This window comes from Amia ocellicauda, chromosome 1 (assembly GCF_036373705.1).
Source record: "Amia ocellicauda isolate fAmiCal2 chromosome 1, fAmiCal2.hap1, whole genome shotgun sequence".
Classification (NCBI taxonomy): domain Eukaryota; kingdom Metazoa; phylum Chordata; class Actinopteri; order Amiiformes; family Amiidae; genus Amia; species Amia ocellicauda.
In genome coordinates, this window is record NC_089850.1 from 32905807 (window position 1) to 32932460 (window position 26654).

At 40.2% G+C, this 26654-nt stretch overlaps 1 protein-coding gene across 4 annotated transcripts; it reads left to right on the top strand.

Moving 5' to 3' along the window:
- The first annotated feature begins 130 nt into the window (after positions 1-130).
- dop1a (DOP1 leucine zipper like protein A) lies at positions 131-26505 on the top strand. Of its 4 annotated transcripts, none has more exons than XM_066702324.1 (38): positions 131-465; positions 4225-4415; positions 5590-5771; positions 6156-6326; positions 7181-7370; positions 7535-7633; positions 8110-8209; positions 8662-8771; positions 9257-9371; positions 9668-9788; positions 10090-10209; positions 10578-10692; positions 11425-11454; positions 12058-12291; positions 13806-14424; positions 14635-14909; positions 15088-15240; positions 15974-16074; positions 16433-16695; positions 17422-19438; positions 19562-19673; positions 19981-20196; positions 20540-20665; positions 20927-21061; positions 21187-21242; positions 21355-21459; positions 22062-22128; positions 22215-22359; positions 22730-22809; positions 23029-23138; positions 23283-23432; positions 23514-23575; positions 23781-23933; positions 24287-24423; positions 24619-24674; positions 24902-25066; positions 25335-25464; positions 25921-26505. In XM_066702324.1, exons 2-38 carry the CDS (start codon positions 4278-4280, stop codon positions 26224-26226), a joined length of 7464 nt encoding a protein of 2487 aa, XP_066558421.1. In that variant the 5' UTR covers positions 131-465; positions 4225-4277; the 3' UTR covers positions 26227-26505. The 4 variants fall into 4 exon arrangements, with proteins under 4 accessions (XP_066558421.1, XP_066558440.1, XP_066558430.1 ...); XM_066702343.1 differs by having other exon boundaries at positions 20014-20196; XM_066702333.1 differs by lacking the exon at positions 11425-11454.
- Positions 26506-26654: the final 149 nt, after the last annotated feature.

Genomic DNA, 26654 nt, shown 5'->3' on the forward strand with positions numbered 1-26654 from the left:
CCCCTGCTGAAATGGATGACTACAGCTGCACTGGGTGCGCAGGTATGCGGAGGGCGGACGCGGAACCTCTGCGCCGGCGCTCGTCGGGTCCGGGGGAGCGGTGAGCGGTCCGGCCCGCGGCGCGCAGTGGCGTCTGGGAGCTGTCAGCTGTGCTTGGGCTTTGTGTGTCTCACAGCCATACATCTTTGCAGTCAGGGCAGCAAGGAAATACGGGCGAAGGACTGTAAGCGTCCAGGGGCCGGTCTCCGACACTGTGCTGACCCGGAATTATGTAGAATCCACACCAGTTTTACACGATTGCGTATTTTGTTAGCTTCCTTCTGTAGTGTCTACGTTTACCCGAGTGTCAAGGGCCCAATATACTATAGTCATTATACCTGTTATTATCCATCCTTGTCCTGCCCTGTCGTAGGCAGCCTTCTTGTTCTTTCCATAATTTATTGACTGGTTTATAACCTGGAAACGGTAAGCACTTTTATGTCGGCATATTTTTAATCATACCTATAATTACAAATTGTGCGAATCCCTTACATTGGCTAAAGTCATAGCCGGGGGTTATGGTGACATGAGTCACAAATCCATTATGCTGAAATGTCAGTCAAAATTGCGTGTATTGTTTTAATTTATTATGACTGTTCATGCTACTCTGTTCATGAAACCTGTGGTTTTTCGTTTCGCTTTTGTTTTCTTCTTTTAATTACTGCCACGTTGATTATCTCACATATACCTGAGCCCGTGTGTCTGAGAACGGAGAGCATGTTTGACAGGTGTAATATGTGGGATTGTAAAAATGAATCAAACATGTATTATTTTTAAAAATGGTTTCCTTACAGAATATGGTATATTGTATGGTTCTATCATATTCACAACGAACAGTCAAATCAGCTGTGTCTGTATATGAATGGTCAGTATTTTTTTAGGATTTCAGAGACTCGGGACTAGACCAAATGGAAACTCTGATATGCCGTGATAACCTAAATGACAGTCTTGTACCCTATTTTAATTTTTAGTAGTAGAAATACAGGTTTGTAGTTTGCGATTCGCGGGTATGCTTTTCATTTGGTACTGCGTGGTGTTTCTCCTGTTCTCGCTGCTACGTGTTAACTCGCCACTGCTCAAATATAAACATACATTTTGTTGTGAAAATATGCATGTGATGGGTGTAACCATAGGACCATTCCATGTAAAATCCAGCCAAATCAGGAAAATCCCTACCTCAAGAAATGCACCCTACCTTAGCTTGTGTAGTGGGTGATACAGGTCACATATTTAAGTTAAATAATTGGCTTGTATGAAGCTCTTTAGCTGTCTACAAACTGTACTGTCAGATTTAAAGACTGCACTTGGATGACTGCATTATGTAAATTTGGGAAAAGGCCATATTTATGAATGGCTGATAGACCTTTTGGAACAACATGAACCAAGCAATATATTTTCTAAGTGGTATAGCCATTTAATGTTTGCTGCTGCATCTGTGTTCTGGACTAATGCTCCTGTGATGTCTGAGGAAAATCAATCAATCAATCAATCAATCAAATCTTTATTGACCCCGAAGGGGATATTAGGTTTGGAATCAGTGGTAAAACATTCAGTGGCCTAACAACAATAACAAACAACATACAACACCAGTACATAGAGGGCATCGAGATACAGTCATGAGACAAAGATAAGCAGGAGAAGTAAAGTGCAAGAGTAGCAGGGCTAAAGTGCAGAAGTAAAACAGACTCCCCTACCTCAGTAGATTCAGTCTATTTATAGCCATTAGTACAAATGAGTCCTTAGATCTCCTAATTCTTATTTTGGGCACCCTGACATGGTGTGCTCAAAGTAGGAGCTCAAAGTCCTTCAGAAGAAAAAAAGGTTAAAACTAATCACCAAAACAAATGGGGGGGAAAAAAAGGCAAAATTTCTGATTGAATTTCAACCATTGAATATTTAAACATTAAATACAAAGAGGGAAAAACAGAACTCACTTAAACACTAAAACAGCAAGTTATTCACAGACACGCAAACACCTGCTACTGGTCGCCACAAGAGCAGTGCTAACTATATGCTCAGTATCCTTAAATTTACTTTTCTATACATTTAATTTGATAATTTTCAGTCATATTTCAGTATCGTTTCACACACAATTGTATCTGTAATTAAATATCAAAAACTTGTAAGAACTGCATTTCTCTATACCACTGGAACAAGAAGAGACCAGATTACCAAATCATTTATAGTCCTTAAAACTTGAATCTATAAACAAATATGTTGACCTGTTCAACTCATTTGTAATGTAACTAAAGAACACAGACTGTTTCAGAGTTGCATAAAAAATTAAATACATTTGAAAGTGATGTCTCTTCTCCTTTGCAAGTACTTCAGCACACCAATAATTATTGACCTTAAATGTTTTGCCCGGTATTGTTTCATACCTGACTGTATTAAATATTTACAAAATCTGTATCTTGATGTGGGAAGCTCTTGCTGACATGGAATGACTGTTGATTTACATTTGATGATAATATTTACAAAAATGTTACAATTATGCTATAATTTCTTCATTCATAACCCTACCTTGCAGGGAATATTGAAAGTTGGACAGTATTTTGCTTGACTCAACAATTTCAGTGACACTTCAACTACAAATAAACACACTCGTCACTTGAAATACATTGAAATGTCACTCAACTGACCATACAGCCTTTTGTTAGTTATTGTTAATCAAAACTGTGTTGTACACCATTGGATTTGGTTATCCAATTAAATGAATGATTTTTGACATCTGGGGTAATGAAGCAGCCTTAATATAGGAAAAACACACCAGTTGCACCATTCTGTATACTGAAGAAATATGAATACAGTTACATAATGCACAGAGACCATAGCAATGGAAAACTAAAGATTATTATTACTACTGTTAGTAAGATCTTAAATACCATATAACAAAGTAGGCCAGTTAATGATGAGTAATTTAACTTCTACTATTACAGTTTGTCTTTAAATGTGATATGATACAATTGTGCAGAAATCTTTGTACACATCACAGTGGAAAAAGGAAATATGCTTGTGCTGTCCATTTCTCTTTCTAAGCTTTGCATGCAAGTCACTGTAAATCAGCACAATCGTCAATCGGAAGATGTTTGGCATGTAATTTATCTAACCATATAGCCTGTTGTCAGTTAATATAAGTCAATGGCTTTGAACAGTAGTATACGTCTGATTACAGCCCTTGCCCATGGGACATTGTGAATGAATGAACTTCCAGCTCTAGTGGACTGCAGAATTCTGTTCATAGCTTTGGAAACACAGAGGCGTGGCGGAGATTAAAAATAGTCTAGTCACTTCAGCCTCCCTTTGTTTTCTGTTTGTCATATTTGAAGAAAAGATTCCTGTTAACACCCTTGTTCGTTCTTTTTAGGCATTTACCTCCCAGTGTTAATGCACTCCTACTCCTCCCCTTCTGTTTTTTGTTTTGTTTTGTTAACATAATCTTCTTGTTTAAAGCATTTGTTCAATCCATTTAATTCCTTATATTAGATTAGCGCCTCATTAACTAAAATGTCATTATGTGTGGTTCTTTGTAGGTATTTGGTAAATATTTACTCAAAATTTTGTATTTCAATTAAGTTTAGTGATAGTAAATGTTTCTAATCATTACCTTCACGGTGACAACCAGTAGTCTATTATGTGTGCTTGTTTTGTATAGCCTACAAATTACTTGTTTGTACAAAATTATTTTGAACCCTTTTTAATCTGAAACTGTGTTTTCGTTTATTGTGATTAATGCAGTAGAGCTGTGGACTGTTTCCCTGCCCATCTGCAATCTGGATGATTTAATGTCATAACTAATTCCAGATGTTTAATTGCATTGTTGTGTTGTGTGCATTTAATATGCAATTAATGCAGCTCTTTAGTACTCTATTTTACAGAGATCTGTGTATTTATATATAAATGTCCATAGTGTAGGAGAGTCCTTTTTAGAATTTATGGCATTTTGTAGTGGTATGCTTTGCATGTTTATCAATATTAGTGATTTATAGAAGATGTATTATTTATCTTTCTCCATAGGAAACAATTAAATTATTAGAGAGTTGTTGCAGTGTTGGTTTAGTTTTATTCCTTAGTCTCAAATTAATCCAGAAATACAGCACTACTTTGTGTATGTTTGATTGGGTTATTGTAATTGGTTTCATTTCATTTGCAATCGCTTCTTTTCTGCTTTTCTGTCCTCCCAAGGTGATGATTGTGCATGAGCGCGGTGCCGGCCAGTAGCAGTATTGTACAGGAGGATGAATACAGAGGAGTTGGAACTGCTCAGTGACTCAAAGTATAGAAATTATGTAGCTGCTGTGGACAAAGCCCTTAAAAGCTTTGAGTACTCCAGCGAGTGGGCAGATTTGATATCTGCTCTGGGGAAGCTTAATAAGGTAATAACACCTCTTATAATAACACCACCGAGACTCACATTCAACAAGGCAGTGTAAAGAAGTTAATTTGGTGTAGTATTAAAAAAAAACATGGAATATAATCTAAAACTCAAGACACTGTACAAGATATGTATAACAGCTGAGGCTTATAATGTTCTTAAATAGTGAGCAAGGAACAACAGTGCTTGAGATTTATGATCATCCCTAATCGACAGTGGAAGAAACACAAGCTGTCTAATTAGGTTTAGACTTGTCATTACTCTGTCCTGGCCTCAGAGGTGAGTAATGCCTGGATACGACACCCACAGAGAACAGAACCCACTGCTGGAAAGTGATGGGATTAAATTATAAAAAGGAAAACGAGGAACCTGTCTTTAGTTGGGACATACCTGGTCTGCCGATCAACGGGGCCTTTACCCTATCACAGTAAATATACACGCTTCTGATAGATGTATAGAAACCATTTAATTTCTTTCAAAACAGGAATATGTAGGAACTGAAGAGGTGATTTAAAAGATGCATTGTTTTTATGTGTATGCTTGAGCAACCTAATTGTAATGGTCATTTTGTTTTGAGGGCTTTTGAGAAAAAAGGAAAATAAATAAATAACAGATTGTGGCATTGCATTTATATTATAGGGCTACTTCTGTGGTGAGTTATAGAACTGTTACAGGAAAGGACTAATAAAATATGATGTCAAAAACTATTGAAAGACACTCAACAGGGAATCCGCCTCTCAATAATTATCCTGTGGTTCTTTAAATCACATAAGTGATTTGGCAGAAACTAAGCAATCTAAAAATAGATGAGTGGCTTATATTATAAAGTCTTTGGTTATTGAAAGCTAGCCACTAGGTTAATTTGTATTTGAGAAAATGAGCATATGAGTAAAAACATTTTAGAATGAATGGAGAACCTTGTTAATGCACTTTTCACTTTTATTGCTGATCAGTCATGACGTTGAATTAGCGTGCAATATGTAATGATTTCACTTATACGTATAATTCTACATTGCATTGGAATTCAGTAGTTCCATGTGTGAATGAAAGATGTATATGTTTAATTTAACTCTGATCCCAAATCCACAAACCCATGTTATATGTGCTGAGCAATGCTATACATTTTATTTTAATTGCATATTATGATGCATATATTTTATGTATTTATGTATTAGGTTTTGCAGAACAATGCCAAGTACCAGGTTGTGCCCAAAAAGCTAACGATTGGGAAAAGGCTGGCACAATGCCTTCACCCTGCTCTGCCCAGCGGAGTCCACCGCAAGGCTCTGGAGACCTACGAAATAATCTTCAAGATCATTGGGCCGAAACGGCTGGCTAAAGACCTCTTCTTGTACAGGTGCTTATCCTAGTGTAATCAAAACTACACTTTTTTTTTGTTTTTATTTTCATAAACACTCATGTTACTGACATAAGTAACTTTTGATAATACGTTTTGTTAATGCAATTTTGTGCATAGTTTTTGTTAAGCATACTTTTATAAAATATCCATTATTTGTGAGTGCTTAATAAGCCTTTACTGTTGAGTTGTGAGATTTAACAATTTAAGCACTATCCAGATGACAACTTACATTTATTTTATTTAAAATCTTAAAATCCCTATCTAGTTTGAAATAATGCTTGTTAATCGGATGTTTTGTTTATTAAAATTAATTCACAGAAATAAGTGCAAAGAAAACTAAACTGTATATCTCGGGTCTTGTTTTTTCTTTTCTCTTTTCAGCTCTGGTCTGTTTCCTCTTCTTACCAATGCTGCCATGTCTGTAAAACCAGCTCTCCTGGGCCTATATGAGACCTACTATCTGCCTCTGGGAAAAACTCTCAAACCAGGATTGCAGGGGTTGTTGACTGGAGTGCTCCCAGGTTTAGAGGAAGGCTCAGAGTACTATGACAGGTAATGCAGTGTTACCTTATCATCAACACCAGTGAGCTATGTAGTGCCACAATACAGTACTGTATTTTAGATTCCACTGAAATTGTTCTCTATTCAGCTGTTTTCTGTTCTTCTTTTTGAGTGTCTGCCTGCCTCCTTGAGTTGGCTCTAGTTCCTCAATAAACTCATAAGAAAGCCACTGTTTGAGACCAGCCGAGTTGTTGTTTTTCACCACCACTTCAATGAGCCTTTTTTTCCCCTAATGATTATGCACATATATAATGTACAAGCATATATTTGAATATGTAACAAGTTTGTTGCTCATCTCCAATCGTATTTAAATAATGATCTCTTATAATTGCCCAGCTTTGCAATTCCAAATGTACTCTTAATTAGTGTCCAGACTAGGACTAAGACTTTCATATATTTTATATTCAGAATAAAATATTAATGGACAGTAAATACTTTTACATCATTATCACTTATTCACTTCTTTAAATACTACAATGAGTAGATTGCACCACAGTGTATCAAAGGGAAATCTAAATGATCACAGTATTAAGGTACACATAAATTAAAAAAACATACATGTTTCTTGTTAGCATGTTAGGGTTTTCATTAGTATTTCAGAAACACTGGTTTGTGTTCTCAGTGTGCTTTCCTTCTCAGTCTATTGTATATAGATAAACTTGTTGATAGTATTCCACTCTTCATTTGAGTCACTATTAATTCAGTTAGCTTAATATTGTAATTTAGATTATATGGATTCCTATTGCTGAACACTGATCTAGCCTCTAATGCTTCCAGTTTTTTACACTGCTGCTCATTGATTTCCATAGAACCTACTTTCACATTGTGCATTGTATTTATATCAGAACAAACACCTTGCTGGAGAAAGTGGCCTCGGCAGTGGAGCAGTCTGCTTTCTACAGCGCCCTGTGGGGCAGCATCCTGACCAGCCCAGCGGTGCGCCTGCCAGGGATTACATACGTGCTCCTGCATCTCAATCGCAAGCTTTCCATGGAAGACCAGCTGTATATAATCGGCAGTGACATTGAGCTCATGGTAAAGTCCATTGTACCATTTCTTTAGATGTTTTACCACACTTTTCATCTCATCATGATTTTGTTTTCAAATGTGGAGATGGAACTGACAGAGCCATAGACTGCCATGTGTGTTGTTTCATTCCATTAATACTGACTGTGGTTCTGTCTCCTTGTTACATACAGGTTGAAGCTGTGAGCACTTCTGTGCAGGACTCCAGTGTGCTTGTGCAGAGGAGCACGTTGGACCTCATACTGTTCTGTTTCCCATTCCACATGAGTCAGGTAATTGGCTTCAGTAACTGAAATGTAAAGAGTATGTATTATTTAATCTAAATGAATCTCTGCACAATCATTTAATTTTTTTGTGTAGGTCAGTATTGTAAGATATTGAAGTGTGTTTATTCTTCTACCTAAAGTAATTATCCAAAGAGCAAAGGCTTATCTGAAATATAATTTGTATGTATGTGTTTCAGCCAATAATTGTATAGATGTCTCCTCTTCTTAAGAAAATGATAAATATTCAGACTTCAATATTAAATATCATGATTAGGGATAGGCAAATGTAAACCACTGTTGATTTACTAATATATGTTTCATTCTTTTAAAAAATCTCTATATTCTAGAATAGGAATTACCTCATCCATAGTGATCTGATATGCAAAGTCTGAGATGATCTTGTTAACATTTTTGGTCGCTGTTTGCTTATGCATTATTTTATGATTCTGTGTTGTTTTGTTTTGTTTTGTTTTTGCTCCAAGGCCACTCGTCCAGATATGATTCGGATATTGTCCGCAGCACTGCACGTTGTATTGCGCAGGGACATGTCCTTGAACCGCAGACTCTATGCATGGCTTCTTGGTAAGCTTTACTGACACTTGTTGCTGTCTTTAACCCAAGACACAGATGTATGTGCCCTACACTGATCAATTGAATGTAAACATATTCTATTCTCCCCTGTAATCTCTAGTTCCGACACAAAGCAAAACTTCACAAATACGTTTAGAAATAGTTTGATTTAAGTAATGATGAACATCGTCCATTACATGGTTTGTCACCTCTAAAGTTTTTAACTGTGTGTATTAATCTTACAGTATGCATCAATACATACATACAAGTGTTTTCATTCAATATTTTATAGTGTTTCTTTGTTTTGTTCTGTTTTCTGTCGCTGACTGATTGTGGATGACCGCTTGGTAAGTCCCTGGTGTTTGTGTGATGTTTGTGTTTTAAAGAACTTTGATGTGTTTTTAATTGTATCTTAACCATTCCAATTATTTTTTCCTGTGTGTCCGTATGTGCCTGTGATTTAGGCTTTGACAACAATGGCGTGAAAATAGGCCCAAGGAGCACGAGGCACAGCAATCCCGAGGAACACGCCACCTACTACTTTAATACATTCTCCAAGGACATGTTAGTTCAGGTATTGTGTGCTGGAAAAATGAGATTGCCATAAGTGCTAATCTCCCCTCTTCATGCTCCTACACATCCAAGCTTTCAGTCTGTAGGTCTTTTGAAGGTCTAGTAATCGACACAATTTATCTGCATGGTTTGCCGCAGAAAATTGGGCCCTCCCTAATGACTTGTGTAATACACAAAGCGCATTCATATGCTCAGACTGGGATGCTGTTTTTGATACTTCTGGTACACAGTACAAGTGGAGTGATTTTAATTTTTCTTTTACATCTGCCATCTGTTTAAATCACTTGTGGAGACTGCCCCGTGAGAATGCAAGGTCCCGCATGGAGGTTTGATTCCCACACAAATCTGCCATTGTGTCTGTAAAGTGTAAAATGTTTTTTTGTTGTTGTTCTTAAAGTTAAAGTTTACCAAGTTTTGTGCATTTTGTTGTCTTTTCTAAATTGTTTTGTAGATACAGTAAGTAGTACGATGTTTCTTTCCTTTCAGGCAATGGTGGGAATCCTGCAAGGAAAAGCAATGGGTGGAGAAGAGGAGAGTGTTCTCATGCATGACCTTAAACCCTTCCGTATTTTAATAAGTCTTCTGGATAAACCTGAACTCGGTAATCTATACCCACCTATTAAATCAAAATAATTGTATTTTATAGACATTTTAACCACAGCAGCAGCAGTAAAGATTGATAAGGTTTTCAAATTCTGAACTCACATTCAAGTGATCCAAACACAGCCTTGAACTGGTCATTGAGGGATCCAAGATTTAAAAACACAGTATCAGCTAATGTGCATATGTTTATTCTTCTTAATAAATCTATTTGTACATTTTCGAGACAGACATTGCTCACCTTGCATCTGAACCACAAAAAATAAATCTTGCTTTTTTTCACATATGTAATTCCAGGGCCAGCCATTTTGGAAGATGTTCTGATTGAAGTGTTCAGGACTCTGCATTCACAGTGCAAAGCTGAACTCGACTTGCAAACACAGTCTCCCTTCAGTAAGGACCACACACAGTTAAGCAGGTAGGTTGTCGCTGGGCTTTGTATCAGTTTAATAAGAATACCTGACTCACATAATTTGTTTAGCTGCAGTTCTTAATTTGAATCTTAAATTATGCATTGTTCTGGAAATGCAGAAAGCATCTTTCCATTTGTATGTTCTATTTTTATTCTTTTTTATATACCACATGGCATTATTACTTTCGTTTTGCTTTATACAAACTCTGTTGCTGTTTTTTTTTGGTTTATTTTTTGGGTGAGGGGGGTTAAAATGTTTTCTAACAGTTATTCCATCACTGATCATGTTCATTGTGATCTTTTTCAGCAAATTGAGGGAGAATAAGAAAACTGCAGAACTAATTAAGACTGCAAACCTCCTCTTCAACTCCTTTGAGCCGTACTATATGTGGGACTATATCGCCCGCTGGTTTGAAGAGTGCTGCCGGTATGTCATGAGGATTGGAATCTGCACACTCTAGTGACAGTCAGGCAAATATTCAGTAAACCTATGCGCAATCTTAAAAATCCACTAGGATTTAATGTGTGACGCTTTTCCGGCTGAACTGATGACTTGAGAGGTAGAATGTCTAATACGGCATATCACAAAGAAGCTAAATATAAGGCATTGCGATGCTATTCCTTCTTGAAACATACATACATTTCTATGTCTCACTCGCTTGATAAGGATTAGATTTGATTTGACTTGCATCTTTTTCATGTATGTTTACCTTTTCATTCAGTGTCTGTTTATAGTAGGTTGTCTGAGCTGGAGGTCAGGGAAAGGTGCAGTTAATGGATTCTTAATCCCTCCAGGAGGACTCTGAATGCAAGGCTGCAGGCTGGGCCCGGTGGGAACTGTGAGCCTTCTGAACTCTCGCTCATTGAGTTCTGCCTGCTGGTTGACTTCCTGTTGGACATCGTATCATTGGTAAGATCTGCAAATCACAATCTGAAGAAAAGCTTGTAGGGAAGAATAGTTGCATTATACATTGGACGTTATCCCAAGGTTATACATACATACATGTCCTGCTTTTTCTACATGTTTGTGTGAAACAAATATATTATCAGTAATGTGTATATATTTGCCAGCAAAAAAAAAAATGCAGTTTTTTCTCTTTTGGTCTGAAATCTGTGCATTTGCCACGTTTGTTTCTGAGCACTGTACCATGTTACGTCTATCACAGCATCGTGATTTGGATTCCAAGATGAAGACAATACCATTGATTTCTGTGTCACAAAATACACAATAGATGTCTCTGTCACCAAGAATGTGTCTTTGTGGAGTGTAGGTTAAAAAACATTTGTTTTTAGAGAAGCATTTTTAGAGTACTGGAAACCGAGACTGTATGGATCAAACCGTTTGATTTCTGTCTCCCACTTGAAAAATACTGTGTATAAGTGTATATTGGCTACCATCTGTCACTTTTCTTTGTTTATTTGAAAAGTACATATTTGAAGTTAGAGAAAGCAAATGTATACATAAATAATAGCATTTATCAGTAGAAGCATAAAAGGAAGTATGAGTTGTTGTTTTTTCCTTTCTTATTTGTGTCCTCTATCTATTTTTTCTTAACTGGAATTGTTACTGCTTGCTTCTGTGGCGCACATTTCTTATTCTTCTTGTCTTCTCTGTTCAAATCTTTGCTTTCTTCTTTTAAAGCCTACTAGAAGTATGAGAGTGATCTGTCAGGTACGGTATTTCTGCAGTTTTCTATCTTTCCATGCCTTGCTTAAGCCTTTATTAAGGCTTTGAATTCTACTTAAAAACATATATTCATTATATTTTAAGTTAGAGTTGGAGCTGGTAACAATGACTTTGTCTATACTTCAGCATACATTCTTGTACTAGTGTGCACAGCAGAACCATAATGAAAATGTAATTCCCATCAGTCTCTTGTGATCTCCTAAAACCATGAGATATGAATGTAAGCAGTGCACTTAAAAGGGACATAATTGTTTGTGTTTTTATCAGGAAAATAATATACAAAACCACAACACTTGTCTCTCTATTAGAATATGAAGATACATTCATATTTGTTACACAGGTACCAGAGAATACATTTTATTTAAATTGAGTTTTTATATGCAGAAAATTATTAATCAACTCTGCTGTATATTTTATATCCACCCACGCTGAGCTTAGGTCAATTACAGATTTGTAAGAGGATACCATCTAAAACCTATTAAACCTTAATGGAAAGGAAGTTAATTAGAATTACTTTCCTCTTCACATTGAGTTTTAGCGTTGATGTGAAGGAGGAAGCTGCTGAATTGTCCTCTCTGCAATCCACAGGAAACATACATCGAGATCCAGACGGAGCACCTGCCCCAGCTGCTGTTGCGGATGGTGTCGGCCCTGACTAGCCATCTCCAAGCCCTGGGTCTGGCAGAGCTGACCGACTGTCTGCGGCTCTGCTCCAAGATACTCAGCAAAGTGCAGCCGCCCTTGGTGTCTCCTGGAGCCGAGGGCAGCTTGCAGTTCTCCGTGGGGAAGGCTAGCTCAGTCGGAGAGAAGGAAGAGAAAAAGGTAAGCTGATCTTATTTATTTTGGGGGTAATGAAGTGATGGGTGATTCCAGCTATGGATTTAAGTTTGTCATTGAGCCACAAGCCATTAAGTACTTCTGGTTTCTACCAACCGAGGGCAAAATATGAATATGGTGATTAAATATTTTCAAATGCACATGCCTACAATTTACTTTAGGTGTTAGTGTTTTAAATACATCTTTGTTAATAGAGAACATTGATTATACTACATGTTTTGTAAAGCTGTCTAGAAAACAAATGTGTGCCACACTTAAGATAGTTCACTATTAGAATTATTTTATTCTAAAAAGGTAGTTGGTAGTAGGTCAGAGAATAAGATTTCTGTAGGATGTACTTCCTAGGGGGAGATAAGTAGGGTTTCAAGTCATAAATGAGCCAGTAGCATCTGCCACAGAAACTACAGTATTTACACAACAAGATGCTCTAATTATTTCAAAACCTACAAGTGCACTGGTGAAAGTATGGCACTTGAATGTATTTATTCTTGCACTGCCATGTGAGCAGGGAATGCAGACGTTAAAGATTTATCTCTTGGCCCAAAAAAGCAAGGTTTCAAAGTGTAAACAGGCTCGGCTACCTCAGCACATCTTTTGAATTTGCCTGTTTTCAGTGATCCGTAAAAAGTTGCCTGGATTCCCAAGGTATGGACACATGGCAAGAGGCTGCATGGAGCAGCTGAGTCCTTTCATCCGTACCTTTAATCCTACAGGGGCCCTGAAAAGACATGCTGTACAGCAGCAGACTGGGTCAGAGTCGTGTGGCTGCAGCCCTCAGAGGGTTAGCATGTCTGTCCTTACCATTGGTGTGCAAGCGTACATTTAGGACTGTGGGACTGTCGTTGGCCATCTGAGCCAGCTTGGAGATGAGCAAGCCAAGCTGCCGCATGGGCCTCTGGGATTTTGCCTAAATCAAGGAAGCATGTATTTTGTAAGGATGCTGTGTGGTTGCTTTCACACTAAATATCATTGGTGTCTACTGTATTTACCCCGAAGGTCCTTTTTTCATTTTGCTGACCTGATAACTTCCTTAAGTTTTGGGGTAAAAGGAAAACTTTACTTTAGCAGAGATGTTGTAAAGTCAGATTATTAATACAGTACTGTATTATAGCAAGAACAGATTGGTTAATAATTGAGAGAGAGAGAAGTTCAGGTCAAGTTGAAGAATCACTACAGTAGTTTTACCTTGGGAGTAAAGTAAATGTTATAAAGGATATGTATGTCTGAACAGAGCTATATTTTGCTAAAGCAATGAGTCTTGCTGTATATTCAATAATTAGGTATGATTTTCACATTTATTTAATTTCTGTAATGTATAACACAGGACAATTTCGTGTTACTTAGCAATAATTGTCTAATTATTATGGCCTTAAATTATATTTCTGCTGCTGAATAGATTGGTTTTTAAACCTCAAAAAACAAACATAAATGTGGATTGGTATTAATCATTGAAATTCAGGCTTAGTTTCCCACATGTAACGGTTCTCATCTCTCTCTAGCTCTTCCCTGCCGCTCTGGAGAGCACCAGCGAGGTGTTCGAAGACAGCGAGAACCCCCCCAGCAGTCGCTCCTCCGAAAGCGGCTTCACCGAGTTCGTGCAGTATCAGGCCGAGAAGAACGAGGACCTCGACCACACTGCGGGGAACTGCCAGGGCCAGCACGGGGCTCTGCCGGTGGGGAGCACCTCCTCCGAGACCGAGACAGCCTCCACGGTGGGCTCTGAGGACACCGTCGTGCACCCGTCTCCCACCATGGGCCACGCCTCGTCGGCCCGCGGGGGCAAAGCCAAGCAGAAGACGGTGATGCAGTGCTGCCTGGAGTACTTCCAGCAGTTCCTCACCCGCCTCGTCACGCTGTACATCACACCCTGCACGGCTGCCTCCCCCGCCTTCACCAGTGAGTTCTGCAGCGTGCTGAAGGGCGACCAGGCTGTGAGGGGGGAGGTGGTGCGGGCCGGAGAGCCGGCACCCAAGAGCAGGGCCAGCTCCCGCTCGGCCCAGAGGGAGTGCCTGGGGGCCTTCACCGCCGCCTGCCAGCTTTTCCTGGAGTGTTCGAGCTTCCCTGTCTACATCGCCGAGGGCAATCTGAAGTCCTCGCCTCAGGCCGAGACACAGCAAGGTACTCCCTCTCCACTGCTACCATTCAGAGTCCTGCTTGCCTTCTGCTAAGTCTTTTGTTGCAAGACACTCAATTAAGTAAAAACTGCAACAACTTAATTGTGTTTAGTTGTATTTTCACCTTAGGATTGTGCCCTAAAATTGTATTTAAAAAGTTCAGATTCAATCCAGTTTTATTTTTCTGCAATGCTGGTATTTGTTTCTCTCACAGACTATGAGCAGGTCAAGCCTCCCGTGTGGCTCCAGACTCTCATGGATGCCTGCTGCTTCGCCAGTGAGTTCAGTATCCAGGCGGTTGCCATCTCTCTGGTGATGGACTTGGTGGGGCTCACGCAGTCGGTCGCAATGGTAGCTGGGGAGAACGTGGGCAGCCTCGACACAGCCCAGCCCATGAGCCCGAGCCAGGGGAGGGTGGCGGTAGTGATCAGGCCCCCGCTCACCCAGGGCATCCTGCGATTCATCGCTGAAAAGACTGAGTTTTTCAAGGTAAGGGACAGTTAATGTTATACAGCCTTGGCAACCGGGTTTGTTTGTATCCTGGCATCTTTTATTGGAACGCCTTTCCCTTTAAACCCAGAACAAGATAGTGTCAAAAGAAGAAATTGAAAAGTAGAGAAATGTTTTTGTTATTGCACAGTAAGTGACTTTTGCTGTTGTTTGTCAGCACATTGCACTGACTTTGTGGAACCAGCTGGGCGAAGGAACCCCACAGCACCATCAGAGGAGTGTGGAGCTCTTCTATCAGCTGCACAATATGGTCCCTTCTTCCAGCATCTGTGAGGATGTCATTAGTCAGCAGCTGATGCACAGAGACAAGGTAAAGATCTGTAGTAACTGGAAAGAACAAGGCAGCTCTTCAGGACAAGAAATAAATACACACAGTTGACTCCTTAAAGGAAAAGTAATACAGCAATATATGAAAAGTTCTAGGTGTTACAGATCAAATATGTGACAGCTGGTACTCATTGACCGTATGAAAAATGTAACATAAAGGGTGATTGAGTGAATCTGAGAGTGATTTATTTTGTTGGGGGTGAAATAAAGGATGCTTCATTAGAATTGGTGTGCAGTAGAGACATGATGAATGGTCTGTAATATTGTGTTGCCAGTATGATTAGCAGACTATATCTGATCAAACTTTTCAATGTCATGAATGACGTTAGATTCTTGCTTAATTTTAGATTAGATCTTTTGTTAACCACTTCATTTAATAAGAGTAATTAACTAATTTTAAGATTCACAGCAAATTTAAATTCAATAGTTATATACTGTATTAGGAAAACATTAAATTCAGCAGAACCAAAAATACCAGACTATACCGGTTTATTTAAGGTGTAGATGTGACAACACTGAACAGATTTTTTTCTTTCTAATGAACTATTTCATATTTCAAGGCCTTGCTTTTTTAAATTGTGTTTTGTAAAGCATTAGGATTGTCTGCATGTGACAGAACTTGAATAAATCCATTATTTCACTTTATTTTATTTTGATCAAGCAGCATTATTGTACAGGCATACTCTGGCCTTACTGGTTTTGTGTTCCATTTTCAGAAAATCCGGTTAGAGGCACATGTGAAGTTCTCTGTACTGTGGCACCTCACCCGGGACCTGAACATCGCCAAATCTTCCCCTTTCAATCGCACTTTCGACAGGTAGGCTTTGAAAAATAGGTTTCTCTAAAGTTATCTATGTTTCAAGGTTGTTTTTTTTCTAATTCGAAGCGAAGCATTCAAAAGAAAAATAAGATAATGGTTAAAATTCCTGAAGGCTTATTTTTCAAAATACAACAAACCAAATCAGTGATTTACATTTACATTGAACATGTTCTGAATTCGTTTTTAAATCATTAATATTATTGTATTTTTTTTTACTGAGTACAAGATTATCTGGGTTGATTTTGTGACATTTACTATTTAAACAAGGTTAACGCAGAGTAGAGACCTCAGTTCACATTCACATCCTTAAGCTTTGGTCCACTTGTAATCCCCCCTCCACTCCTGCTGTGTTTAGGTCCCTGTTCATCATGCTGGACAGTCTGAGCAGCTGGGATGCCTCCACCTGCTCTGTGGGCCAGGCTTGGCTTAACCAGGTGTTGCAGAGACATGACATCGCCAGGTTACTGGAACCCCTGCTGCTGCTCCTGCTCCATCCCAAAACGCACCGCGTGTCCGTGCAGCGAGTCCAGGCCGAACGCCACTGGAGCAGAGCCCGGGGCCCCCATGAGGAGGAGGACAGCGTGGCCGGCTACGCCAGGCCTTCCGACTTCATAGACAGTGAGTGGGCTCAGTGATTCACCCGCAGCTCAGTTTAAAGATAGAGACTTGTATACTTGCAAAGACTGATTTCTTTGTTCTGATAAAAAATACTGTGTGTTCTTATCTAGGTTTTGTGAACATGTTATTGGAGCTTGTTTATGAACCCTTATGTCAACTGTCTGTTTCAGATATTGACCATGTGTAATTTCGCACCAGGCTTATCAGGCTGTTTAATTTCTCTTATGCCAGGTGTTAGATAAGGTCTGCAAACATGTCTTCTCAAAATCTAGCTCAGAAATCCCAGGAGTTTCATTTACATCAAGGAAATTGATCTTTGTCATAGTGGGACGTGGTTACTTTTCTGTATGCTTGTTTTCCAACTTGTCTTTGTCGTTTTATTTGGCATATCTTTATGTTAGCCAAATGTTTTGTAATCTGTAAATCTTAGCAGTTGGCAGGATTGTTTGTATCCATCTGTTTATACACTAGGCAACACTGAGGCAGTAATTTAGTACCTGTCTTACTGAAGATGTAGTAAGCCAATTAGTATTGTGATACATTTTATAAATGATGGGTAACCACTGTTTTTGTCAGGCAGTGAAATTAAAGTAATTAGATTTTTTTTTTTTTTTTCATTCCCATGGTCTGTTTCAAAAACCGTAGTTTAGCAAGCTGTTAGCTGATACGAGACTCATATTGAACTTCTCCTGTTTTAAATGAGTTTTGGCCTGCTTCTCCTTATAGACTTCAGTCAGATGCCCATTGAAAACGGGAAGGCAGGGGCTGTGAGGGAGAGCCACGGAAGACTCCTCACTCTGGAGGAGATTGAGCACTTCAGCCTGACTGTGAATCCCCTTAGTGACAGCCTGTCTCTGCTCAGCACCAGCAGTGAAAACCTCCAGCTGGCAGTGGCAGACTTTGACCTGCCTGACCAGCAGATGGAGATCCTCCAGAGCTCTGAGTCAGGAGGTTCCCATTCCTCCACAGTGGACAATACCAGCTTTGAGGAGCCAGACGGCATCAACCCTACAGGGACACCTGATAACTCGCAAGTCTCCGTACTGGAGGAGTCAATAGACGTTGTTGTTCCACAGGTGGTGTTTGAGCTGGTCGACAGAGTAACCAAGATTGTTGAGGAAGGTTCAAAGTGTCAAGTGGTATGGAGTCATGGAGACTCTGACAGCTCCAGCTCAGAAAGTTCTTCAGCCCCACCAGGGTTGGATGCTTATTATGACCTGACGCAAAGTAAAAACGCTGCCTTCAAAGAAAGAGTTCCTGACTCTGAAGCTAATGGAACTCCTGAGTTTCTTTCTGTGACCTCAGACACTGGAGACGAGGAACCTCCTGACATGATCACCAGACACAGCTCTTCACCTTCCATCGTCACCATCCCAGATGCCACCCCTGAACCCGGCCTACAAGTTGAAGACCCACAATCGCGTAAGAGAAGCCAGAGCAGTATCCAGCTCAGCCTTAAGGGAAAGATCATGGAGAAGCTAGTGGACAAATCGCCAGGTGCCAAGCCCAAGGTCAAGAGCAGCAAGAAAAAAGAAGAGAAGAAGAAAGCTCAAGCAGAAAAGGCCAAGCAGCCCAACATCTTCTTTGGAGATAGCTTAGACCTAGAGAACTGGTACAGCTGTGGAGAGGGGGAGGTTTCAGAGATTGAGAGTGATGTTGGCTCCCCAGGAGTGCGGCGATCTGCCACACCCCCAAGATTCAACATTCACCCCCTCTATCAGCATGTCCTGCTTTACCTTCAGCTGTACGACTCCTCCCGTGCTCTTCATGCTCTCTCGGCCATCACTGCCATGCTGAAGGCAAGTCCCACCGGCTTCGTCAGTGCCATCTCCACGACCAGCATCAACAACACCTACACTCCTCAGCTGTCCCTCCTGCAGAACCTGCTGGCCCGCCACCGCATCTCCGTTATGGGGAAAGACTTCTACAGCCACATACCCATAGACTCTCACAACCACTCCTTCCGCAGCTCTATGTTCATCGAGATCATTATCTCACTGTGCCTGTACTTCCTGCGCAGCTACTACTCCACACACGTGCCCGCCTTGCAGCAGGACCTCTCGGGCAACCGCAACATGCAGATGATGAGCATCGAGGTCCTGATGCTGCTTTTCACTGAGCTCACCAAAGTCACAGAGGGATCGGCCAAGGGCTTTGCCAGCTTCATCTCAGACATGCTGTCAAAGTGCAAGGTTCAGAAGGTGATCCTTCACTGCCTCCTGTCCTCCATCTTCAGCGCCCAGAAATGGCACAGCGAGAGGGTGGCAGGCAGAAACATAGCAGCCGTCGAAGAGGGCCTGTCCGAAGACAGCATCATCAACTTCTCAGAGGACGAGATTGACAACTGCAGTACGGTCCAGTCGCAGCTGCTGCGTCTCCTGCAGAGCCTCATCATCCTGGAGCACAGGGTCATGGTCCATCCAGAGGAGGCTGAAGCTGGCTACGAGTTCATCAGCACAGAGGTGGAGCACATCAGCCCCCAGCAGCCCATGACTTCCCTTCAGTATTTACACTCCCAGCCCATTACCTCGCAAGGCATGTTCCTCTGTGCTGTAATCAGGGCGCTGCATCAGCATTACACCTGCAAGATGCACCCACAGTGGATCACCTTGATCACTGCTACCTTGCCCTATATGGGGAAACTGTTAAGGAGGGTCGTCGCATCAGTCACCATGCAGCTGTGTCGTAACCTAGACAACCTAATCCAGCAGTACAGATACGAGACGGGTTTATCACAAAACAGGTACGTCTTCATCTCTCAAATGAATGGGTGGTATTTGCAATGATAATAGTCAATTTCTATTAATACCCAGTGCTTGAGGAAGGGTATAAACATGATTATTCTTTCTGCACTTTCTCCATGTAGACCTCTATGGGTGGCTTTATGTATTCCACCAGACATGATTCTGACCGTTTTGGAGGGAATGACCACTATTATTCATTATTGCCTTCTAGACCCATCTTCTCAGTACCATCAAGTGAGTACATGTACAATATGTAATGTAAAACATGCAATGCTAAGAGAGAAGTAAAAGTGTTACTTTCGTTATATTGCGTAACAACTGATTTGGATGGAACTAGAGGACCAGCATAGAACCGCAATGATAAAATATATTTCAAAACATTGTAAAAAGCACTAATATACCAAAGGGGAATTTTCCCCAATTACAGTACATTTTACTTCAGTATCTTGTTTCTATATTTTCGAACATAAGACAGAAAGGAGTGCCACAAATAAAAACCATTCAGAGTTCTCTTCATTTTATACCTCTTGAATGTAAGTAGCCCTGGCGTCATCAATCTCTCTTGGTGTGGCAGCTATTGGTAAACGTGGACCAGAAGCACCTGTCAGAAGCTCGCACTGGGATCCTGTCCATCCTGCACACCATCATGTCATCCGTGACTCTCCTCTGGAGCGTCCTGTACCTGGCTGACAGCACCGACCGGCCAGCCGTGGCCTCGGCCTCCACCACTACTACCATCAACCTGGGCTCCACCAAGGTACTGCTGACTTACTTCCCCCCGGGAAACATGATCACGTCATCTTGGGTTTAAAGTAACCTTAGCTCCTCCATCCAAAAGCATCCTTTGTGTAAACTGAGGTATACAATCTGAAGTAGTGTCGGGTGAAAATGAAGATAAATAAATCCATAAATTAAGTTATAAATAACTAACTCTGATATAGAAATATATGGTTTTATAATATAATTTAATATAGGAAGCTTTAAATAAGTATTACAAATATATATGATGTCCCGGTAATAGATATAAAAAGTGTTTGTGGGTTTTCCAACTACACTAGTATTGATGTCTGCTCTGCTCGGTCTGCTCCTGTGTGTTGCAGAACCTCAGACAGCAGATTCTGGAGCTGCTGGGCCCCATTTCCATGAACCACGGGGCTCACTTCATGGCAGCTATTGCGTATGTGTGGAACGAAAGGAAGCATGGCAAGAACCCCTCGCGCAATAAAGTAAGTCACGGTGTGAGGCTCAAATAACAGTTAAAAATGTTTTCTGATTCAGCATTGAATCTCCTATTATCAACCAATGCTAAACTGCTGTCATGATTTTAGTAGGTAAATTGTGTAGTTTTGAGTATCTCTGGAAAAGTGACTACAGAATACTACAACCTTTCCATTTTTAAGTTAAAGGAAAAGAAATGCTGACTAATGCAAATGGTTATGTGACTCATTCTTAACATTAAAATTGTATGGGATGGATCTGTTTTCCAGGTCATCCCCACAGCCAGTGAAGAACAGCTCCTTCTAGTGGAGCTAGTGCGCTCCATCAGTGCAATGAGAACAGAGACGGTGATGCAGACTGTGAAAGAGGTTTTAAAGCAGCCACCAGCTATAGCCAAGGATAAGGTGTGTTCTGCAATTACACATTAATTTATCTCACCAGATACCTCTGCATTTTAAAGCGTTTGACACATGTTTTCCATTATTTTACTTCCTTTCTTAGATGTGTAATACATTTCTCTTCTTCACAGAAACACTTGTCCCTGGAAGTCTGCATGTTGCAGTTTTTCTATGCGTATGTCCAAAGGTGAGATGTGAGTTGACACTTGTCCATTGCCACTGTTGATTTCTCAGCAGTTGTCTTCTTCATTGAAGTTCACCTTTTTCAAGAATGCTGACAGATCTCGTATCTCTCCTAGGATACCTGTGTCAAACCTGGTGGACAGCTGGCCATCCTTGCTCTCTTTACTCAAAGAATCTGTGCAGCTTGGGCTTCCCTCCCCGGGACAGTTTCTTATACTCGGGTACGGGCTGTAGACCACACAAATCGATGGCATTGTTTTGTGTTATGTTTGTGCTGTCTGTTTCATTTTAAAAAGGTATATCAAGGTCAGATATTAGATGTAGAGTGCTATATTTATACAGTCGCTTCCACATCTCCTCATACCCTCAACAAAATGTAGCTAAAAGCGTCTTTAGTCAAACAAATAAAGGCTCAGTATACATTCAGTATTTTCTGACATAAATTAATATATGGAAAAAATGTGTGTCCATATTATGTTGAAAATAATTAAGTATATATTTCTAAATACACAGTAATCACACATATTCACACCCCAGCAATCAGTAATGAGGTATTAGAAATCACTCTGCTTTCCTAGCTTTTAAAAGATGCTTTAGTGAACATATATGAAGCTTGTTCTGTGATTAGGCATGCATAGTGCAATGGATGAAATTTCTAAAACCCTTTGCAAGTAATTAAAATGTGTTATAATTGTGGCTATTTAAAATGTAGATTGAAAGTGATGAAGTAGGATTGTGCCTATTTGACTGAAAAGGTAACATGATACGTTTTTGTGCTTTTGAAAAACTGGAATGATTTGTTCTATGTGTTTATTTTTTAAAGAATCCTGAATGAGTTTATCTTGAAGAACCCCAATTTAGAAAATAAGAAGGACCAACGTGAACTGCAGGCGAGTGTTTTGTGATACAACGGTTCCTCCTCTCTCGTTGTTGAGAGACCAGTCTGACCTGGTTCTCTTCTGCTCGTCTTCAACAGGATGTGACACACAAAATAGTTGAGGCTATTGGAAATATTGCTGGCTCTTCCTTGGAGCAAACCACTTGGCTGAGGAGGAACCTGGAAGTAAAGGCCTCCCCTCAGATTGTAGTAGATGGAGCTAGCCTGGAAACGGACGTGGAAGGTACTGACATTTTGGACTTGAAGTGTACTGTGTGCCATGTTTTAATTTGTGTATATTGACAATATTGATTGTTTATTTATGTATTCAGGTAATAGAATGGTTTCACTTACTGATTGTGATGTCTTTCAGTTTAAATCTTCAAGCTGCAATGCAGTGTTAATGCGACACTTCAAATATTAAGTTTGTTATTCTTTATGCATTATTTAATTATTTATTTATTCTTTAATAACTACTGTTATTTTACATTTTCAGTTATACAATAACAGTTTCTGCAGATTTGAACAGAACTTCACATTATCATAATGAATTGTCTTTGCAGTTGTGAAAAATCCCATTATTCCTGAATGAATGCTGGTGTTCTGTGTTTCAGATCTGATGCTCACAGTGATGGAGGCCTCCAGCTTCACTCCATCTCTGTACAGTGTCCACGCGTTGACTTTGCTTTCTGAGGTGAAGATTATTTTTCTTTTGCTCAAATAATTTTTCAGATTTTTTTTTATTTTTATAGTGAATAAGTGATCAAGAGGGAGGTGAATGCTCAGACCTGCTTGACAGCTGGCTTACTGTATTCTTATTCTTGTGTGGACTGGTTAAAATTATCCTCTCAGCTAATTGTGTGCTCACAGCCTGATGTGAAACTCCTGTTTTTAACAGTGCTGTGTATTTCAGGTTTTGGCTCACCTCCTGGACATGGTGTTTTACAGTGATGAGAAGGAGAGGGTTATTCCACTCCTGGTCAACATCATGCACTACGTTGTGCCCTACCTCCGCAACCACAGGTAACGGTTTCTCTTGGGGCAACTCAAGACCATATTCTCAGTCTTTATCCCCATTGGGTAATGCTGGACATTAGTTGGACACTATACAAATTTCACTATTGACACTATCGGTAAAACTGATCGAATCGTGTGCTTTTCATACAGTGCCCATAATGCCCCCAGCTATCGTGCATGTGTGCAGTTGCTGAGCAGCCTGAGTGGCTATCAGTACACAAGGAGGGCTTGGAAGAAGGAGGCCTTTGATCTCTTCATGGACCATACATTCTTCCAGATGGACTGCTCTTGTGTCAGCCAGTAAGTTGTGTTCTTCTTTAGCCTATAATATGATCGCGGTGTGATATCCATGAAACGTAAACCCTCGAAACTGTCTTGTAGCTGGAGAGCCATAATGGACCACTTGATGACGCATGACAAAACTACATTCCGAGACCTGATGAGTAAGTCTCTCTTCTACCGTGAGATATTAATACAATGGACAGGTTCTGCTATTTAAGAACTTCTTTGGTAGCATTGGTATTTACCATTACTGTATATAACATTCTCTCTCCCGTGCAAAAATGACCTCTTTCAGCTTTAATTTTCCACGCTAGAATGTGTTTTTGGGTCTTGGAGTTTGAACTGTGTGTGTTAATGTATGTGCAGCACGGGTGGCCGTGGCTCAGAGCAGCTCCCTCAACCTGTTCACGAATCGCGATGCTGAGCTGGAGCAGAGAGCCATGCTCCTCAAGAGACTGGCTTTCACCATCTTCAGCAGCGAGGTGGACCAGTACCAGAAGTACCTCCCAGACATCCAGGGTCAGCACTTCCTGTTCCTGTCGTTTGATGTTCAAGGACACTTTCAAAACCTTTTCCTTTTTAGATTAAATTCACTTAAAAGAAAATTACTGCAGCAGCAGCAGTACTTATATTGACAGTTATATTTAGCAATAAAAGCATAGTCCAAATTCAATCTTGGATACAACAATTTTGGTTTTAGTTTATTTTCTACATGGATCTCTAATTATGCATTTAAATAGTTTACCTTTACTCATATTACTCATTTGTAAACTTTGAGGACTCTTCTCAGTCTGTACTCACAGCAAACATAGCAGGGGCTGTATTAATCATCATTAAAGCCTCATTTTCTGCCTGTGTTTTCATCCTGACAGAGCGCTTAGTGGAGAGCCTCCGCCTGCCCCAGGTCCCGACGCTCCACGCACAGGTGTTCCTGTTTTTCCGGGTCCTGCTCCTGCGAATGTCTCCACAGCACCTGACCTCCCTGTGGCCCACAATGATCACAGAGCTGGTGAGAGAGAGCCTTATTGTGGAAGTGGAAGTGGTTTCTCTCTTTACAAAGAGTTTTCGTTCTTATTACAGTTACACCTCTCCTCACCAAAATTCTCAGTGGGTACGAGGAAGGTCAAGTCTTAAATATGTGCTTTTTTATTAAACTTATTTTGTGTGTGTGTAAATGTTAACAAATGTCTTTTACTCCCATCAGGTCCAGGTGTTTTTACTCATGGAACAGGAACTCACAGCTGATGAAGACATTTCAAGGTAAATACAGGAGTCTCACATGACTTTTGTTTCCAGTACAGTTTTTTAACTAGAAATATGGCTTAAACTGGTTCAGCATAACCTGATGTCAAGCTTATCTGTGTATAGCAATTTGAGACTTATATTGTATATACAACTTTCTGAAATAAATCTCTCATCTGATTTAAAAACAATTTGTTACACTCCTTTCCCGATTGGTGTCTAATACTTAAACGGTTTGTTTGTAGGATTGCTGGCCCCTCAGTTGCAGGCTTGGAAACCACTTACACAGGGGGGAATGGATTTTCCACTTCCTACAACAGCCAGCGCTGGCTCAACCTCTACCTCTCTGCCTGCAAGTTCCTTGATTTGGCCCTGGCTTTGCCTTCTGAAAGCCTGCCTCAATTCCAGATGTAAGTTTGGAGATTTTGCTTATAGTGCAGAAGTGTCAACATAAAATAACATGTTTAGTTCAGTGCACAGCTCGGACTCGCCTGGAAACAAATAATTGTGTCCAAACCTAGTCCAGTTGTTGGTGGCTATGAGTATTTAATCAAGGGTAATGACATTCTGCTCAGTTTCTCAAATGGTAGAGCAGCTGAAAAATGAATCCAAACTTGTGGGTGCATATACAACTTCTGTCAGTTCTGTTTAAGCTTAATGTGCATTTTCCTTTTGCAGGTATCGGTGGGCTTTCATTCCCGAGGCATCCGATGACTCTGGGTTGGAGGTCCGCAGACAGGGAACTCACCAAAGGGAATTCAAGCCCTATGTGGTTCGCCTAGCAAAACTGTTAAGGAAGAGAGCAAAGGTTAGTCATGACCTATAGCCCCAGAGAGCTTAACTGTATAGTTAGAGTATAGGGAGCATTTCTCTTTGAGTTTGGCTGGCCTACAATATCTAATGCAGTTTTGCAGCTCAGTTTATTATGAGTTACCCTTTTATTCCAATTGGTAGCTTTGTCTAGTTCCTCCTTATCATCTACTAGATCTACCTTGTGTTAAAAGGGAAACGCTTCAACTGTCGACTAAACTTACGCTCATATGCACTCCAGATTGGGTTCCAAAGCAGTGTATTTTGATTGCTACAGCTGATAGAAGAAACAGAGCACCAGGCTTAGCAATGACACGCCTTGGTTGCTTCCTGAAGTGTTTCCAATGTTCTTCCATTCCTGAACCAAGTGGGGGCAGCATTTACCAAGCACAAGAGAATTACTTATTAGATTACGTTTGAGTTTTGTGCTTCATTTGTCATCATTTTAAAACAGAAAAACCCCGAGGAGGACTGCACGGCTAGGGTCATAGCCTGGGAGCCGGGCCACCTGCTGCTGACTCTGTACACAATCCGCAGCATGGAGCAGCTCCTGCCCTTCTTCAACGTGCTCAGCCAGGTGTTCAACAGCAAGGTGACGAGCCGCTCTGCGGGACACTCAGGGAGCCCTGTCCTCAACACCAACGCTTTCCCCAGCAAGGACATCAAGCTGGAGAGCCAGAAAGTGTTCTGGAGCAAAGCCAGGCAGAACATCGAGGAGATGGTGGAGAAGGACTTCCTCGAAGGACTGATTAAAACATAAGTGAACTGAATGATGGCACTGATCGATTACTGAAGAAACAAATGAATGAACAAAATAAAAAAAAGGAAATTTGTAAATGTCATTTTGTATTTATAATGAACACATTTTACATTTAAAAGCTGTATGTATTTAATTTAAATAATTTTATTTGTATATATGGAACAACTGTGAAGGCTGACTAAATTATAACTGTCTGGCTTTGGTTTATTCCTTGGCCTGTGTATACATGACTGTATCATTCCCTTCTGTTGTCTTACTAAATAAAGAATCTTATCATTACATTCATGGATTAGTTTAATTATGGAACACGTTATTCAAATGCATTTTGTTTGGTTTTGGGAAGAACTGGAACGAGAACTGTAGCAATATTTAATGCGTTGGGTTTTACTTTTTAAGACAAAATTAGTTTTAAGAATTTAACGGGAATG